This window comes from Poecilia latipinna, unplaced genomic scaffold (genome assembly GCF_001443285.1).
Source record: "Poecilia latipinna isolate Pla-1442-1.1 unplaced genomic scaffold, P_latipinna-1.0 Scaffold97, whole genome shotgun sequence".
Taxonomy (NCBI): Eukaryota; Metazoa; Chordata; class Actinopteri; order Cyprinodontiformes; family Poeciliidae; genus Poecilia; species Poecilia latipinna.
Window position 1 is genome coordinate 534,264 of NW_015112713.1, and position 18,231 is coordinate 552,494.

General features: G+C 37.5%; 1 protein-coding gene and 1 pseudogene across 2 annotated transcripts; one reads left to right on the plus strand and one right to left on the minus strand.

Moving 5' to 3' along the window:
• On the minus strand, positions 1-12,236 carry LOC106942889 (ubiquitin-conjugating enzyme E2 Q2-like). 2 transcript variants are annotated; one of them, XM_015026248.1, is made up of 13 exons: positions 11,979-12,236; positions 5,835-5,939; positions 4,615-4,737; positions 4,478-4,534; positions 4,225-4,374; positions 3,044-3,128; positions 2,897-2,957; positions 2,716-2,806; positions 2,567-2,625; positions 2,437-2,485; positions 2,251-2,346; positions 388-454; positions 1-305 (listed from the first exon to the last, which is right to left on the minus strand). In XM_015026248.1, the coding sequence occupies exons 1-13, from the start codon at positions 12,135-12,137 to the stop codon at positions 274-276; spliced, it is 1,134 nt and encodes a 377-aa protein (XP_014881734.1). In that variant the 5' UTR covers positions 12,138-12,236; the 3' UTR covers positions 1-273. The 2 variants fall into 2 exon arrangements, with proteins under 2 accessions (XP_014881734.1, XP_014881726.1); XM_015026240.1 differs by having other exon boundaries at positions 4,225-4,377.
• Positions 12,237-14,104: 1,868 nt separating this feature from the next.
• Positions 14,105-17,362, plus strand: LOC106942911 (UDP-glucuronosyltransferase 2C1 pseudogene; annotated as a pseudogene).
• The last annotated feature ends 869 nt before the right edge of the window (positions 17,363-18,231 follow it).

Below are 18,231 nucleotides of genomic sequence, written 5' to 3' on the forward strand. Positions count from 1 at the left end.
TTTTTTTTTCCTCCCCAAAACAAAAGGGAACATTTAGAAAACGGGACGAGCGTTGTCGTCACCTTCTCCTCCTCGCTGAAGCTCCAAGGGGAGGAGAGAGGAGGGCCAAACCAGAGTTTAGTTTTTCCAGGAGAATACTTATCAAATGAGGCAGCGAGATGGTTTCTGTGAGAAAGATGATATATTCCCAGTAAGTCAGAGAGGGAAAATATTCTGAATAAAACAAGATGACCCAAAGATGACGTGTTCCCAGTGCATAGTGGCGGCAGCTCCTTATCCGTCCTCTTTAGGTGGCGTGTACCAGCCTGGAACAACAACAACGAAAAGACTAGATTGGTGGTGGATGTTTATAAAAACTAATCAAGACTGTAATTATTTTAAACATACCGTTCTTTTCATGAATCTGCACCAGGGATTTGTATGACTGTTGTGCTCTGGCAAGATTGTACTGGTTCTAAAACACAAATGACAAAAATTAAAAATCCTAAATATTCATCCTGCTTTTGCCACATGACTGCAAACTGTTATTTTTCTGTGGTAGACAAACTACAATTAATGCATCATCGTGAATTAGGAGGAAAATCAAACCACCTTGTTTTAGGCTTAGTCCAAATAATAATAATAATAATAATCAATTTAATTTAAAACACACTTTTCATTAATAAAAATCTCAAAGTGCTACATGGTGCAGCTAAAAACAAATAAAATCAACAATCGAAAAAAGACAGTCATTTAAAAGTGGAGTAGGCTTGTCTAAAAAGAAAAGTTTTCAAGCCGGTTTTAAAATCGGACAATAATTGCAGGGCTCTCAAATAGTCCGGGAGAGAAATCCATAGACGAGGAGCAGCCACAGCAAACATAACCAGACATCTGGGAAAACTAATATATTTACATGCGTTTTGGCTTTTCATCCATATGAAAACTCTTTTTTTAATTAAGTCATCAAAACGATTAATAATAACAAAAAAACTACAGCAGGACAATAAATCAGTAACAATATATTTTGCGGTAGAGACGTGATCAGTATCAATAGATAATACATCTGATCAAATATTCAATAATTTCACCGAGATCTGATCCAGAATCGCACGGCATTCTGGGGGATGTAGGATTTAGAGGAAAGATTTCAGCTGCTCAACCTTTCATGGTGAGGTAAGCCAAGTTGGTGGAATCAACTCACTCACTCTCTGGTTACCTAGCAACTCACTCACTCTTTGGTTACCTAGCAACTCACTCACTCTTTGGTTACCTAGCAACTCACTCACTCTTTGGTTACCTAGCAACAACCAGCTCAGTAATTTGCGCAGCAGCAGTTTCAGTTGCTTAAAAAGAAAACGTAGTGGAGAAAAACTGAGGATAAAACCAGAAAGGTCACACCACCAGCTTGGCAGCATTTCAGATATTAAAATTAAAAATAAAAAAATAAAAACTAATCAATAATTATCAATATGAACCAATATGAACCACTTATGTTGTGATATGTTTTCCAGCCATATTGTCCATCTCTAATAAAAACTCCAAACAAAAATGAAGATTTTAGAAAACTCCATAACTGCTTCAACATGTTTCCCAACAGACATTGTGTTGCGATTTATTAATTTCATATTTTAATATGCTGTTTAAAATAGTTCAACTAATCTCTCTGTCCACACCTGTGACCCTCCTGTCGCCATGTTTGACTCCTAACTGGAAGTTGGTGTTCTGGAGCAATCTGATTGGCTGACATAGGTTTCAGCTACACTGCCCCCTATGGGTTTGGCATGTTTAAAACAACCCTCAGTGGCAGATTTCTGTGGGTTCATGTGGATGGAAACCTTTCTAAAACCGATACTGTGTAAGCTTTTTTTTTTTTTTTAACAATGTGGGTAAGACATTTGTTTTCACAAAGCCCAGGCTATGTTTGAATGAGGTTTTGAATGTTTGGCTGCTGCTGGAGAACAAACCGACCACATTTCCTCGCTCCGCTAATTTCTTCTACTACTCTCCAACCTGCATTATTTGCTGTTATTTGAACTCTTAGCTTTTCAATTTCCTCTCCATAGAAGCTACATCTGGTCTGGCGTTCTGTTGGGCTCTGGGTTTCTTTAAGAGACAACTAGACATTGTTTGATAACTGGATTTAATGTGATTATATGTAATATAAATAAACTGAATTAAATCCACACATATTGGATGTTGACTGTTTAAAAATGAACAACTTGAAAGTCCAAAGCTTTGTTTTTAGGGCACTGACTCATGATGACACCGTACCTTATTGGCTCCAAACTGCACTCTAGCTTTGCCTTTAACCAGAGTTGCATTTATCTGCATAATAACAGATTCTATTGAATAGGCACTGCTCCAGCCCTGAAAACACACACACATAACTAAATGAATACAGCTCTCCAACCACCAGAGATGAAACTTATAAACACTGTAAGAGACTTGTGAACATACCTGTTTTGTGAGAAGTTCCATGCACAACGCTCCTCCTCCTAGAACATAGCTGAAAACAAACATCATTCATGTTTTAATTAATAAATACTTTGTAAAGATATGAACAGCATAACTACAACAGTAAACGTACCCTCCAGAAAGCACAGGAGAGACAACCCGTACAAAAGGAGGGTCAAAAGGAAAATTATCCTGTCAGGCAGCAGAGAAAAAGGTCAGTTTTGAGAAATAATTTCCACCCTTCTCCCACTAAGAAAATACAAATGTTTCCTCCCAACTCACTTTATAAGAGAAATTGAGCAGAATGAAGTCCACTCCTTCCTTTTCTTTTAAAACCTGCAAGTCGCTATGCAATGGACTATCTGGATCTACCCTGAACAGAAACACAAGTCAGATCCAGCAGATTAGAGAAGCTTATCAGAGGCAGATCAGCTTCAAAAAACAAGCCAAAGGTAGAACTTACTTCCTTAACTTGACATGCCATTCATAAAGGCTGTCATTGACTAGTTCGACTGAATAAATACCTGAGAAATTAGCAGGAAAAAGTTAATGCACCTTCTTCAAAGCGTTAGAATAAAAGTTACAGTGAGTGAACGATGGGCGTGTTTACCGGTCTTGTAACTCTGCGACCTGTAGATCTCCCTGAGTTCCTTCATTAAGCGATCCGAGGCTTGAACTGAACCAGAAACGGCACCCTGCAATTTAATTAAGTAGCTAATTAAAGGGTTTCAACACAGACAGGTATGCAGTTCTTAGATATTAACTCCAGAAAGGAGATTACCATATCTGAGTACAATGAGAGTTATTATTGCAGGTGAGAAGAGTACTCAGAAACTATACTCAAATAAGAGTAGAACCACTTCAACATGTTTTTACTTAAGTACAAGCAATTACTCAAGGTAGAGTAAAACAGTGGTAAAAAGGCGACTTAAGTACAGGGTAACTTCATTTAATACTTAAAAATTACATCATCAGACTGATCAAAGTATAAAGCTTTTAGAGACCAAAATTAAAAGAATTCATATAAATTACACAATTACAAATGGGGCTGGACAATAAATCAATAACATCTATTGAGATAGACATATGATCAATATCAATAGATAATACCTTTTATAAAATATTCTGTATTTTTACAGAACTCTGTTTCAGATAAACAGGGTTGGTGGCATTAACCAGCTCACTCACTCTTTGGTTACCTAGCAACTCACTCATTCTGTGGTTGCCTAGCAACAACCTGCTGAGTAACTGCCACAGCAGCAGTTTAACGTTTTTTTTGGCACTGTGCTTCATAACTGCTGAAAAATAAACAACGGTGTGGAGTGAAAACTGTGGGTAAAATTGGAAAATCCCACACCTATATAGTAAAGTATAGTATAGTACAGGTAGTAATTCCTATATTTTAAAATAATAATAATAATAAAAAAAACCTCATCAATAATTATTGCTATTGACTGGTATGTAACGCTTGTATCATGATAATTTTTTCAGCCATATTGTCCAGCCCTACAAAATCAGGCGAAAGAGAAAATTCTTTCATTTTAAAACTTTAACAGGAATTGCAGTTGTTTGTCTGGTAAAGTTTTGGTTAAAACTGAATTATTCTCCACATTGGGTAGAGAATCCAGAAATTTTGCTCAAGTAGGAGTAGCGATAATTCATAATAAAATTACTTAAGTACAGCGTACATTTTTTTTCAAAAAGTTATTCAGGTAAATGTAACAGAGTACAACATTTAGCCAGTTACTGGTTTATTTATGATAAAGTAACAATAACAGACGAGGAACTTACATTCAAGTGATCTTGTCTCTGATTTTTACGTATTTTTTCCAAGATGGCCAGGTTTTCTTTCTCTATCCCGTCGTCTTCTGACTTTTTGCCCTCTGGGGGTTCCTCTTCTTTCATGTCGTAATGGTCCAGGTCTTGGTCCAGATCTATGTCCTGCTGCGACGGATTACAGCATTGAAACAAAGTTAGAAAATTAAATTAACTGGGTAAGACAGCGTCTCACAATGCAAATTTGATCAGAAGTGTTTCTAGGAACCTCTCCCATTTCCTCCTCCTCTTCCTCTTCAGATGTCACCTCATCTGTTGGCCCATGCTGTTGTAGAGTAAAATAATGCACGTTAACAAACTGAATTTCTGATTTTGACAAATACGGCTCTCGTTTTCTGAGCCCACCTTGCGCTCTTGTGTAATCGGGCAAGCAGGTAGAGGCTGGTCCAGCATTTCCACATCTGGATGTTGTGGCAGATTGTAAAGCCGACAGAGATCACAAATAAGCCGCTTCAGTTGCTGAAGAAGCTGGAAAGTACAAAAAGATAACAGGGTGTTAATACAAGGAAAATAATTGAAATTTTATTTCTATAGCACCAATTCACAACAAAGGTTGTCTTAAGGGACTTTATAAATAACCAGTGTTTAAAATGAGATGATACATAGGAACATTTGTTAATAAAAACATTTCAAGATGCTATTAAAGGGGCAGTATTGTGGCCCACAGTGTCATTTTATGGCAAAATAAAGTAATTATGTTAACTTCAGTTGTTATAAAAATGATGTATATCAAATATGACTTAAAAGAAAATTTACTTTGTAATTTAATAAATGATAATTGGGGCTGTCTCTTTAAGAAGACAGGCCCAATTATCTGACTGTGGGGCTCCACTTTGCCAAAGCAGCTAAAGAAAAAGTATTTCCTCTTTTTTTTCCCTCCCCAAAACAAAAGGGAACATTTAGAAAACGGGACGAGCGTTGTCATCACCTTCTCCTCCTCACTGAAGCTCCAAGAGGAGGAGAGAGGGGAACCAAACCGGAGTTTAGTTTTTCCAGGAGAATACTTATCAAATGAGGCAGTGAGATGGTTTCTGTGAGAAATGTTGTTTCTGAAACTCCACCTTCAGGAAGTCATTACATTGCTCCTCTACTAACCCTTTAACAATGTTTTCACCAGCATTTCACTGAGAAGTAGCTCTTGTAATGATCTCAGCAGGTGCGCAGTTCAACCAGGTGTTGCTGCTGGCTAGTCTGAAGGAGCTGAGTGGGGAGTCAGGGGGGAGGAGTTCCTCTCTAATGTGGAAACTTTGACGCTTAGAAACTGCAGCTCTGAGGAGGAGCTGCACCTCGAAGGCGGGGCTAGGTCCATCCAGGCATTTTGCACAGCTAATTGGTTGCCATGGAGATCAAAGGATTTCTCAAACGTGCATGAAAGAATCAAGGCATCACTCCAGGTATGTTTTTGATGAGGGAATACCACTATAACATGATATAAAGCTCAAAAAAGTTAATTTTACATAATACCACCCCTCTAAGCGGTGATCTTAGTACCTTAACACAGAAAAAACACCAAACTGCAAATGAAAATGTGAGATTCATTTTGCCTTCGATAGGAGGCGACGTACCAACGTGCTGCCTTTCCTAACATCCTCCAGGCGCTCCAATACTTCAGCCAGGCTGGGATCATCAGAGTCAACAAACCATATCGGGGGCGTTAAGGGGTATGATTCCTGTAAGAGAGGCAATAAGGGACAAATTTAGTGGCTGTTGTAAATTCATTGATGCGAATTTTACAATTTTGGCCATTTCATTCCTGAGTTTTCAGGTATGAAAAAAATCATCTGCTATTGGGAATCTTAATAGTTTATTCTTGTTCTGTTACACTAAACATTGCTGGACGATAAATTGTCCCTGAAGTTATTATTTTAATGTTGTGGTTTTAAGACCATTTTAAAGCAACATAATGGAACTGGGACCACAATGCAAAAGCACATTCTCATCAATAAATTTTAAATTCTAATGAACATTTAGCACTGGAACTGGAATACATTTTAAATATACAAAATAAATAAACTAAACAACAAATAAAATGAATTATGAAGTCTCTGTAAACAAAGTGTCCTTCTAAAAAAGGGCAAGTGGAGACCAAAACACCAAACTGGAAAGTTTTATCATCCAGTTTAATGCATTTCTAAGGTTGTATAAAAAGCCTAAATATGCAGTTTGTGTCATTTTTAAATCAAATTAGACATCATAATAATGGATAGGTTAATAAATTACTACTACTAATAATAATGTATTTCACTTTTAGGTGCCTTTCTTGACACTCAAAAACAGCATACAAAATAAAGTCAATTAATAGACACAACAGTAAAATAACAAAATAAACCTAAAGAAAGAGCAGAAAGCATCAGATAGAAAAAGAAGATAGCAGCAGATTACTAAAATAATTAGTTGCATTCTTAAAAATGTAACTAATAATCACTGAAAAACAAAACGTACAAGCATGATTTCTCTAAGTTTTAATAAATCACGTTCCATAATCTGTCCCATTTCTTTGCCCAAATCAGAGTCATAATCAACAGAAACAAAGCATATCATGTCCATCCATCCATCCATCCATCTTCTTCCGCTTATCCGGGATCGGGTCGCGGGGGCAGCAGCTTCAGAAGGGCGGCCCAGACTTCACTCTCCCCAGCCACTTCTTCCAGCTCCTCCGGGGGAACCCCAAGGCGTTCCCAGGCCAGCCGAGAGACATAGTCCCTCCAGCGTGTCCTGGGTCTTCCTCAGGGCCTCCTCTCGGTGGGACGTGCCCGGAACACCTCACCAGGGAGGCGTCCAGGAGGCATCCTGACCAGATGCCCGAGCCTCAACTGGCTCCTCTCGACGTGGAGGAGCAGCGGCTCTACTCTGAGTCCCTCCCGGATGACCGAGCTTCTCACCCTATCTCTAAGGGAGAGCCCAGCCACCCTGCGGAGGAAACCCATTTCGGCCGCTTGTATCCGGGACCTCGTTCTTTCGGTCATGACCCAAAGCTCATGACCATAGATGAGGGTGGGAACATAGATCGACCGGTAAAACGAGAGCTTCGCTTTTTGACTCAGCTCTCTCTTCACCACGACGGACCGGTACAGCGCCCGCTTCACGGCAGACGCTGCGCCAATCCGCCTGTCGATCTCCCGCTCCCTTCTTCCCTCATTCGTGAACAAGATCCCCAGATACTTAAACTCCTCCACTTGAGGCAGGACGACCCCCCTGACCCGGAGAAGGCACTCTACCCTTTTCCGGCTCAAGACCATGGCCTCGGATTTGGAGGCATGTCTTCTCTCTTAATTTTGTCAGAATTATAACTTCAGGGGTCGTTTTTGTTCTTTTTCACACTTTAGAATGAGAAAATTAGACTTTTGACTACAAATGAAAACCCAGTAATGGTTTAGAACTAGTTGTTGCCCAGTTGAGTCTCTGCACAGCATAGCAGGACATTATGGTAGGCTATTATTGGGTTATTTATGCCAATGCCAGGGGATTTTTCAGACTGTTTCGTTATAGTCTTAAATCACAATTATTAACTTTGAACGTGGATATCATACAGATATAAAATAGTCTATAAACTGTTCTTTTTTGTTTTGTTATTGGATTTTCTTTAAGGGTTAAGTGTCCAGTTTAAATTTTATTGTGTGCTTTTCAGAGACAAAAATTGTGGTTTGAAGTAAAGATGGTGACATTTACATAAAACTAGTCAAGGTTTATTTCAAACCAAATGCTCCAGCCCACATAGCCGCCCACTGAACGCGATGATTCGGCCTCAGTGTGATGTAGAGAAACAACACCTCCAGCATGAATGACAAGAGGCTCCGAAGCTGCAATTAGATCTGTAGTTTCAGCAAACTTCTGTTTACGCTGGGCGAGAAAAAGCTTCAGGCTGAATGTGAAGACGTCACTGAAACAACGCTACATCAGTTACGAACAATGTCGATTTATACGTCTAATCCAGATTAAATATAGAGATAAAAACTGAGAGCTACAAGAGTTAAAAATAGACTCTGATCTGAAATATATATTTTAATAAAGCTTAAAAGTTCTGTTATTTTTGAACAAAACACCAGAATGATGTGGAGAAACAACAACATCATTTTGGTGTCTTTGAGGTCTTTGAGGTTTTATTTGTTCAACAGCGTTTCATCTTGAGTCAGCCTGAATGCTTTGTGTCAGGAAACTGACCCACCGACGAGTTCTTAAAAAGATGACATGGTTTGAGGAGAATTGAAAACTCAAATGTTTCAAAGAGCTGATGAAATTAAACTGCGTGAATTCACATTGTAACACAGTGGTGACCAAATTTGTACTAAAACTGGCAAATCAAAACTACTGGCTGGTCACAAAATTCACAAAATTTAAACTTTTTCTTTTACATTTTCAATAATAACTTTTTTAGAATATCATAATGATATCAATCTGAAGATCATTATAGATCCACAACATGAAAAGGGCATCAGATTGTTGTCTTGTTAAAAGTAAAAACAAAGAATGTTTTTCCTATTTTTCAAACGGAGGTTTTGCCCAGCTGACTATGCCTGTAATTGAGATTTTCTGCATTGATTATGAACAAGGGTATAAATATCTTGGGATTTTGGGGGGTTGACATTGAGGAGCTGGCATGGGTTTGTTCTCTAGCTTTATTTTAATTTAATTTTCTTTTTCCTTTAGTTGATAAAGCAGGAAAAAAAAGGGCACGAACTGGTGCACTGTAATTTTTTTAAATTTATTTCTTATGCATCATTTCATCAGTATTGTTAAATGTATTTGTATATGTATAACTATAACTGTATATTGCAATTAATTTTTTTTCTGATTGGCTCAAATATTTTTTATAAAAAGAAAAACTGACAATTCATAAATGTTTTGTTGCCATTCTTAACTTGCTGTCAGGACTTTTAAAAAATAATTTAAAGGCCCACAAATGGCCCACAGCCCACACTTTGGACTGCCTGTTAAATGATCAAATTACAGATGAAGATAATTAATGCTGCACTTGGTTAAGCTTAGGGCATAATAAATTTAGATTTGAACACAAAAGACGTCTGCAAAATCTGCAAGTTCAGAGCTTGATTTTAAAGTTACTTTTCAGTCTTGAGTACAACTTACCATCATCTACTTAGTCTCACATCAAACATGAATTCAGCCCACAGTTTTCACAATTTCGCACACGTTTGTTCTACATGTCTGTGGTTTAAAGCGCTGTCGATGATCAACGGAAAAGGAAAACATGAGACTGAAATAGGTCAAAACATGCCTCCTGTAACAAAAACGATTAAATTCAGTGAAAATGGCAGCAAGCTTTTAATAATTTGGGGGCTTGTCTTCATATTTTTGGTGACAATTTAATTTCCCATAATTAGAGAAATAATAACAGCCTTCAGTGAGTCAGCCCCTTTTTTGCAAACCCCCATGCATTAAGTATTCTTGCAGATTTGCCAGGCTGTAAATATGATGACAGTGTTATCAAAACTCACACAGTTATTACACAAAATATTACAGTTACATTTGTGTTTTGTTACCATCCCGTAGATTTACTACATAAAGCAGAAGAAAGGAAACATCTTAAACATTTTGCTGCTTGTTTGGGATCAAATCATGTCAGTAGTTCGACTTAAAAGGCAGATTGGTCGTATTTTTCTGGCTCAGAGTTAAAATAATGTGGCCAGAATGGTGCCAAAGCACTTCTGACTGCATAACTGGAACCGATCTGAAGAAAGATCAGATCACTGACGGTTTTACAGCCTGAGAATCTCAAATGATTGAGAAAAATCAGAGGATTTCAACACAAACAGCCTTGAACAACATTAGGTTTACACAATGCAGAGTAAAGCTATTATCGTAATATCTCTCTGTGCAGAATCAACACCGCTGAGAACTGCTTGGGCAGCGATCTCACTGTTAGGAAGCAACAAACAACTTAATCAGAAAAAGATTCAAATCAGCTAATTTAAACTAAAACAAAACCCACTATCAGTACCAACCAAAAACACCCAGAATGGCTAATGTGTAATAGCGTTTATGTGTTTTATTCTAATGCTTTTATATGATTTGTTCAGTCCTTTTGGTCAGTTTTAATGTTGTAAAAGTGCTTATAAATAAAGTTGTCTTTATTTATATCAGGTAATTTTAAATACAGACTCAAACTCTGTACGTGAACACTAATAAATTTAGTGATGCTAAATCTTAGAGCATTAGGAAACATTTCAAAGTGTCATTAAGATGTTTTGTTAGTCATTAAGAAGTATTTCCTCATCTATAAACATTCCTCAATAAAACGAATGTTTTGAATGGACTTGAGACCCTAAATTGTGTTAATGAATGTTATGTCAAAAATCCATGTGGGCTTTTTCTTATTCTGTATTTATTTTTGTACGGCTAAATTGATTAGGTTTTAATTTTTACATTCTAAGTCAATGTCAAAATTAAATAAAGTTATAAAGCTGGTACACAAAATGTGCTACACAAACAAATTTGCCAAATATAGTTTTATGCATCCAATTGTCCTAATTAAAAAAACAATTTAATGTAATATATATATATATATATATATATATATATATATATATATATATATATATATATATGTGTGTCCCCAACACATCCAATTGTTAACAAATATAGTAAGAAACTGTAATAGTTATGCAATTGTGAAAACATTTACCTCTCGGAGCTCCCAGCTAAACCTGGTCTAACACAAACAAAAGCTCCACCTTTTCCTTTCAATAGCCTCGCTATTTAACGAGCCCACTGTGCACCAGAAACATAAAATTGAGATGCATCAACTACCTGTGATCTCAAAACAAGACTGTGTTCCCCCCAAAAACCCAGTGAAAGCTGAACTGCGTGTGCGTATTTGTGCAGAGAAACAAGGATGTGGTCAGGATGTCGGAGAGCTTCTTCATCTGTGCTACCTGAAGCATACAAAAACAACTGCTGTGACAACGGGGGCATCCAGTTCTAACACCTGTCATCTACACTTAAGGGATTTTAAGCGCTTTTAGTTTGAAAGTGACTAAAAACCATAATAATATAGAGGGGAACATGGGATATGATAACTGGTGACGTGCTAGGAGACACGTTCTTTGTGTCCTCAAATAAATACAACCAGAAAATAATTCATTAAACGTGTCTGGCATCTAATCGTTTCCGTAAAATGTTAAGGTGTTGAAGTAACATAGCCGTGCCAAAACGTTGGCTAATGGGATCAGTCTATTTACTGGAAAGGTAGAAAACAACATTCCATTAAACCGCTTCTGGACGTTGCGTCTGGTTACGACGTATTCGTTAAAAATGTTTTCCAAAATCTTCTTACAAGGTGAGAGGCTTCTATAACAAAATCAACTCGTTTATTAATCAAACTAAATCAATTTCTATTAAAATAAAGTTGGAACGTGTTGTGTTTGAGGTGGTAACGCAGTTATTTTGGCTAACAGGCAAGCTAGCGTTACTTTCAGTTAATATGCTAGCAAAAAAAAAGCTACCGCAGCGTCGTTACTACCAAACGTTTTGGTAGCATTCTCTGCATTTTAAAAGTGAAGTCAACTATTTCACGGTATTATCTTCTTCTTACAACGCGTTGAATATTTTAATTACATATCGTCAAATGTAAAAAATAAAAAAGAAACAAAAGCGAACATTAAACTCGCAGTTGCGTTTGTAAACACGGTTGGTTCGGAGGAGTGATTCGGTTTCAGATGATAGTCAGGTCGCTAGCCTGGCCTCAAACTCACCGTGATGTTGCAGTGGATGATCAGCAGCTTCTCTCTTGTTACGTTGAATTGGCAGCTTAGTTCGTCGGGTTTCCAGTCTATTATTCGAAACCGCTCGTGATTTGGGTCAAAAATCGACTCCAGAAACTTCAGCTCGGCCTTCAGCCCCGAAACCGACATCTTCTGTTCATCTCAAAGCACCAGGCCGCTGGCGGAGGGGAAGTCAGGGCGGAATGCGACCGCGCAGTGGAGTCGGTTCTTCGGATCTCGCATATTAGCGTGAGAACAACAACAAAGAGCCGGAGACTGAGCTGAAAACCATTAATAAGTTGCGCATTTTTCCACATACTTTACGCATTATTTTAGCAAAAATAATTTTGGGTAATTTCAAATATACATATATAATTTGTCTGTTCTAGGAGTAGTATTTATTCAGCTTAGCAAAAATAATAGTAATAATAAAACATTAAGTAGGGAAATGCAATAAATAGAACCTTGAAGTTCTATTTATTGTTTTAATACAATATAGACATATTATGTTTATGTATATGTTCATTTACATGTAACAGTCATGTTTTTACATGACTGTTAGGCAGGGCCGGATTTACAAAGATGCCGGCCCCTGGGCTGGAGTCATATTTGGTGCCCAATCTATGGGCTCCAAAACTAACATAATTAGTTTTGGGGCTATATATATATACAACACCTGCTGTCAGTCAAGACATCACTAAAATAGGATATGCCTGACAAAGTGAAGTATAGCATAAGATCATCAAAAGCTAGACATTACGCCAAGATCCAAAGAAATTCAGAAACATGAGAAAGAAAGTAATTGAAGTTTGGGACTCCAGTGTATCACAATGAGAGCTATTATTCACAAATTGTGAAGACATGGAACAGTGGTGAACCTTCCCAGGAGTGGCGAACCAACCAAAATTATCCCAATAGCGAAGCAGAATCATCCAAGAGGTCACAAAAGACTCCACAACAACATCCAAAGAACTGCAGGCCTCACTTGCCTCAGCTAAGGTCAGAGTTTATGCCTCCACCATAAGGAGAAGAGTGGATAAAATGGCCTGCATGGCAGACAAAAACTATTGCTGAGCAAAAAGAACATTAAGGTTCATTTCAATTTTTCCACAACACATCTTTATGATTCTCAAGACTTCTGGAAAAACATTTTGCGGACTGACAAGACAAACACTGAAGTCTTTGGAAGGTGTGTGTCCTGTTGCATTTGTATTAAAGTAATACCACATTTCAGAAAAATAACATCATACCAACAGTAAAACTTGATCCTGCTTATCAAGTTTTACTGCTGATAAGCTGTTGATAAGAATTCATGATTCCATGAATTCTGCTTTCAATCTAAAAATCCTGAAGGAAAACGTCTGGCCATCTGTTCATGACGTCAAGCTGATTAATCCAAAACACACCGGCAAGTCCACCTCTGAACAAAATGAAGATTTTGGAGTGGCCTAGTCAAAGTCCTGACCCAGGTAACTTTTATATGTTGTGGCATGATCATAAAAAGGTCTTTCTTGTTCAAAAATGCAATGATGAATGGGCCAAAATTCCTCCATACTTCTGTAAAAACAAAACAAAACAAACAAAAATCTTTTAAGTTATTGCAAATTATTAAATTTGTTACAGCTAAGGGTGGCCCAACCATTTAGTGGACAATCACTTTTTCACACAGACCATGTAGGTTACCTTCATTTAAAAATTACATTTTGTGTTTACTTGTGTTGTCTTTGACTGACATTTAAACTGGTTTGATGTTCTGAAACACTGAAGTGTGACAAACATGCAAAAAATGAGGAAATCAGGAAGGGGGCAAACACTTTTTCACACCTCTGTTGCTATTCTTAGTTAACTGTAGAGCTCAGAACACAAAAAGTACTATTATGTACCATATAGTTCACCTAAAAAAACCCTGAATATATATAAAAAAATAAAGATAAAACCAGCATTGATACTTATTTAGAGGGAACCTGGAGAATAATTTCCTTATTATTTTCCAGCATAACTCAAAATGTGGTATAATCTAGATCATTTATGTAAATTAACATTTTAAAAGCATATTTAATAACCTTGTTTAACTGAAAGTACTTTAACAACACAATGCTTAACGTTTTAATCAGATCAGTTCAGTTTAACCGGAAGCTGCTCTAACTTGACACTAGATGGCGTCACAGATTAATCTGTTCCGTGTTCTGCGTGAAACAAAACATGAACCACTATGACAGTTCAATGACCAATGTACACATTTCATAACACAACTATCACAGCGTATGTGACGTTTGACTCCAAGACACACAAACAGAGCAGACAAGGAGGAGAGCAAAGTGTTTTCTCTTCAGTTGCTGTTCATAAAGATAAAAACCAGCTTCAGGTAAGAATATTAAATATTATAAAATAAAAAACTAAGTAAAGTTACCATGAAACGTGCGTCGGTTTAGTGCACACATCTTATGCAAGAGTTAAAGTCCAATGCATCATAAAACACGTTCATGGAAACAACTGTTTGTGTGCCTTCAAATAGGATTATTTTAACTATATCATATTTGTAACTTGTTCTTATGTTGAAAGTTAGAGCAGTTATTATTCTCACTTTCCAATATTTAAATATGAGTTAAGTTACAGTAGGGTTGAACAGCAAAAATGTCAGTAAACACCCAAAACCTTATTTATATCCCTGGAATGTAAATAATAATAAAAAAAATACATTACAACCGCAAACTAAAATGATTTTTACTGGGGTTTTATTTGATTAGAACAACACAAAGTATATATACTTAATATACTTGTTAACTGGAAAAACATTTCACTTTTCTTCTTTACCATTATTTTCTACTTTCTTGTGTCCTATCACATGACATATAATAGAAAGACACAGTTGTGTTGTAATGTAATAAAATGTGGAAGGTTTCAAGCAGAAGTGGGCAGACTATCCGAAAATTATACACAAGTAAAAGTAGCATTTCTTCAACATATTTTTACTCAAGTCAAAATAAAAAGTAGTTGTCCAAGAAATTACTCAAGTACAGTAAAAAAAAAAAATTGGTAAACTGGCTACTCAAATACTGAGTAGATGATCAAAACATCAATCATTTAATATTTAAAAATGATGTAAGCAGATAAACCAAAATCAAAAGTTATGTGGATGTTTTTGGTATTTTAAGGACTAAAACATTTAATATAAATAACATACAGATATTTTTTCAGTATGAAACTTATGAAACTCTTAAAAACTGTATGTGTCTGTGTCGGAGAGGAAAGGCTTTAGCTGCTTAAACTCTCACTACTAGCTAAGCAAGATGAGTGGCACCAACTAATTCGCTCACTCTTTGCTTACCTAGCAACTCGCTCACTCTTTGGTTACCTAGGAACTCACTCACTCTTTGGTTACCTAGCAACTCACTAACTTTTACCTAGCAACTACCTGCTGAGTAACTTGTGGAGAAGTTGTAAGGTTTCCTCACTGTGCCTTAAACTGCTCAAAAAGAATTGTGGATAAAAGAAGAAATGTCATTTCACCAGTTCGGCAGAATTTCAGATATTTAAAACAAAAAAACTGAATCAATATATCAATAACGTCTAAAATGAAATACTTATATTGTGATACATTATTCAGTCTTGTAATCTAGCTCTACAAGTGATACAGGTCACAGTTGCTGATATTTTTTAAAGGATAATTTCTACCAAGGTGTATAGAAAAGAGAGGATATGTCCCTTCACTGACTTTATTTTCTCTATTTTTGAAGGTATTCTGCGATCAGCATGAAGATGTCTCATTCCTCTTTCCTCACCTTTATGTTGCTCTTAGTGCAACTATCAGTTGCATCAGGTGGCAAAATTCTGGTGTTCCCATTGGACGGAAGCCACTGGGTAAACATGAAAGTGATCATAGAGGAACTGCATGCCAGGGGCCACGAGATCACGGTGCTTCGGCCCTCTGACAGCTGGTACATCAAGGAAAAGTCCCCCCTATACACCTCTGTCACTCTTCCCTGCCGAGGAGGATTTGAGGAAAATTTCGACGTGTACTTATCTTGACAGCTGGAGATTCGGCTTCAAATAAAACCCGAATCATTTTGGTCCAACATCTGGACTCACATGCAAATGGAGTGGGTGCTATTAGACCAGTTCTCCCAGTTTCATAAGAAAGTGGGGGATGTAATTACACACATGTTTGAGAATGAGAATCTGATGCAGTCTTTGGACGCTGCCAAATATGACTTGGTCCTGACAGACCCTGGCATCGGTGGAGGTGCAATTTTGGCGCGCAAACTACAACTTCCTCTGGTGTTTAATGTCCGATGGACCATCCAGGGTGAAGCCCACTTCCTCATTGCTCCTTCACCTCTCTCATACATTCCCTTTACTGCAACTGAGCTCACAGATAAAATGACTTTCCCTCAGAGATTAAAGAATGTCTTGAGTTACTTTTTAGGGAAGTTCACTCTATCGTACATCTCAGAACCTGCCTACAAACCAATCGTCCAGCGGTTCTTTGGCCCTGATGTGGATTACTCAACGTTTTTTCTCGATGCCGATATCTGGCTCATGAGAAACGACTTTGTGTTTGAATTCCCGCGTCCAACAGTGCCCAATGTCGTCTACATGGGAGGGTTTCAGTGTAAGCCTTCTAAGTCCCTCCCTGCTGATCTGGAGGAGTTTGTCCAAAGCTCTGGAGATCACGGGATTGTTGTAATGACTCTAGGGACTTTGGTGAGCAACCTGCCTCAGGATATCTCTGAAGAGATTGCTGTAGCATTTGCTCAATTGCCTCAGAAGGTTATTTGGAGGTATGTAGGACAAAAACCAAACAACCTGGGCAACAACACATTGCTAGTGAAGTGGCTGCCTCAAAACGACCTCTTAGGTCATCCTAAAACTCGAGTATTCATCACCCATGGAGGCACTAACGGCGTCCAGGAGGCGATTTACCACGGCATTCCAGTGATTGGACTTCCTTTATTCTTTGACCAGCCTGATAATCTATCCAGGGTCAAGGCAAAAGGAGCAGCTGTCATCGTAGACATCGCCATGCTCGACAGGCATAGCTTCAAAGACATTCTGATGACAGTAATTTACAACTCCACCTATGGAGATAACATGCAGACTCTCTCTAAGCTGCACAGAGATCAGCCGGTGAAACCTCTGGATCAGGCTGTGTTTTGGATCGAATATGTCATCAGACACAATGGGGCCCGTCATCTGCAGACACACGCCCATAAAATGTCCTGGTTTGTTTACAACTCTGTTGACGTCTTCACTGCCTTGTTAGCAGCTGTTCTGCTTGTAACGATCATCTGGGTTTCAGTTGTTAGGTTGTTGTGGAAGAAAATTTTCACTGGGAGAAAAATTAAACATCACTAATGTAAAAATAAAAATGATTCTCAAGTAACATTTTTACTAATTTGTGATTTTTTTTGCATTTAAACCCTGTTGCAGTATTTTGTATGCACTCCATACCTACTAGATCATAGTGACGCAGCTTCACTGAACCCCCAGCATAAACATCTTAATTGAATTTTAGATATATATTTTTTATATCTTCACATGGCAGAAAGATTACATTTATTCAGGACACAAAACTTGTTTCAATGACACTGTTTATGTAATATTTTTTTAAAGGTGGCAATATTGTGACATTTTGATTATGTACAGGTTTTTCATCATGAAAACCTGTACTTTCATTTTAAATGCTGTTGTAATACCAATTAACGCCGTAAGATGGCAGTAGTGGCTAGTGAAGGAGATATTGGATTCCAAACCTTAAGCTGAAGAAGATAAGGAGCGGACTCTCTCTTATCCTTTGTACTGACATAAACTGTGCAAATGTAAATATCGGAGCATCACAACATCGCAGCGAAATCACTACTAATATTGCAATTTCGGTTTTGACAGAAACAGAATGGTGAGTCTCGGATATTGATTCCGTTTTTAAAAGTTACTATATCGGCTGGAAGTTACTGTTAACTGCCGCCAACATAAATGTTAGCCACCGTTGCATGACGTTGGAACAATCTGTTTTAAAAGCACTCTGATTCTACTGAGGTGATTTTCCTTTCAGTTTTTTCCCCCCCATCTTAATGCTAATTTTTCAAACGCAACTTATTACTATGAAATATTTTTAACTACATGTCCAAGAAACAAATGGAAGCTATTTACCATAAAAGTGTGTCAGAAAATATAAAGTGTGTGTGGTCACTCTTTAACCTTCATGTTATTTATCCTTCATGTTATTTATCAGAGGAGAGACTGG

What these genes read in the sequence shown, in the direction of transcription:
- LOC106942889 (XM_015026240.1), bottom strand. Translation starts at nt 12,137, where the DNA reads ATGTCGGTTTCGGGGCTGAAGGCCGAGCTGAAGTTTCTGGAGTCGATT. An exon ending in TCATCCACTGCAACATCACG is followed by an intron (nt 5,940 to 11,978) that starts GTGAGTTTGAGG and finishes CCTCTCTTACAG; the next exon opens with GAATCATACCCCTTAACGCC. An exon ending in TCTCCTGTGCTTTCTGGAGG is followed by an intron (nt 2,486 to 2,566) that starts GTACGTTTACTG and finishes GTTTGTTTTCAG; the next exon opens with CTATGTTCTAGGAGGAGGAG.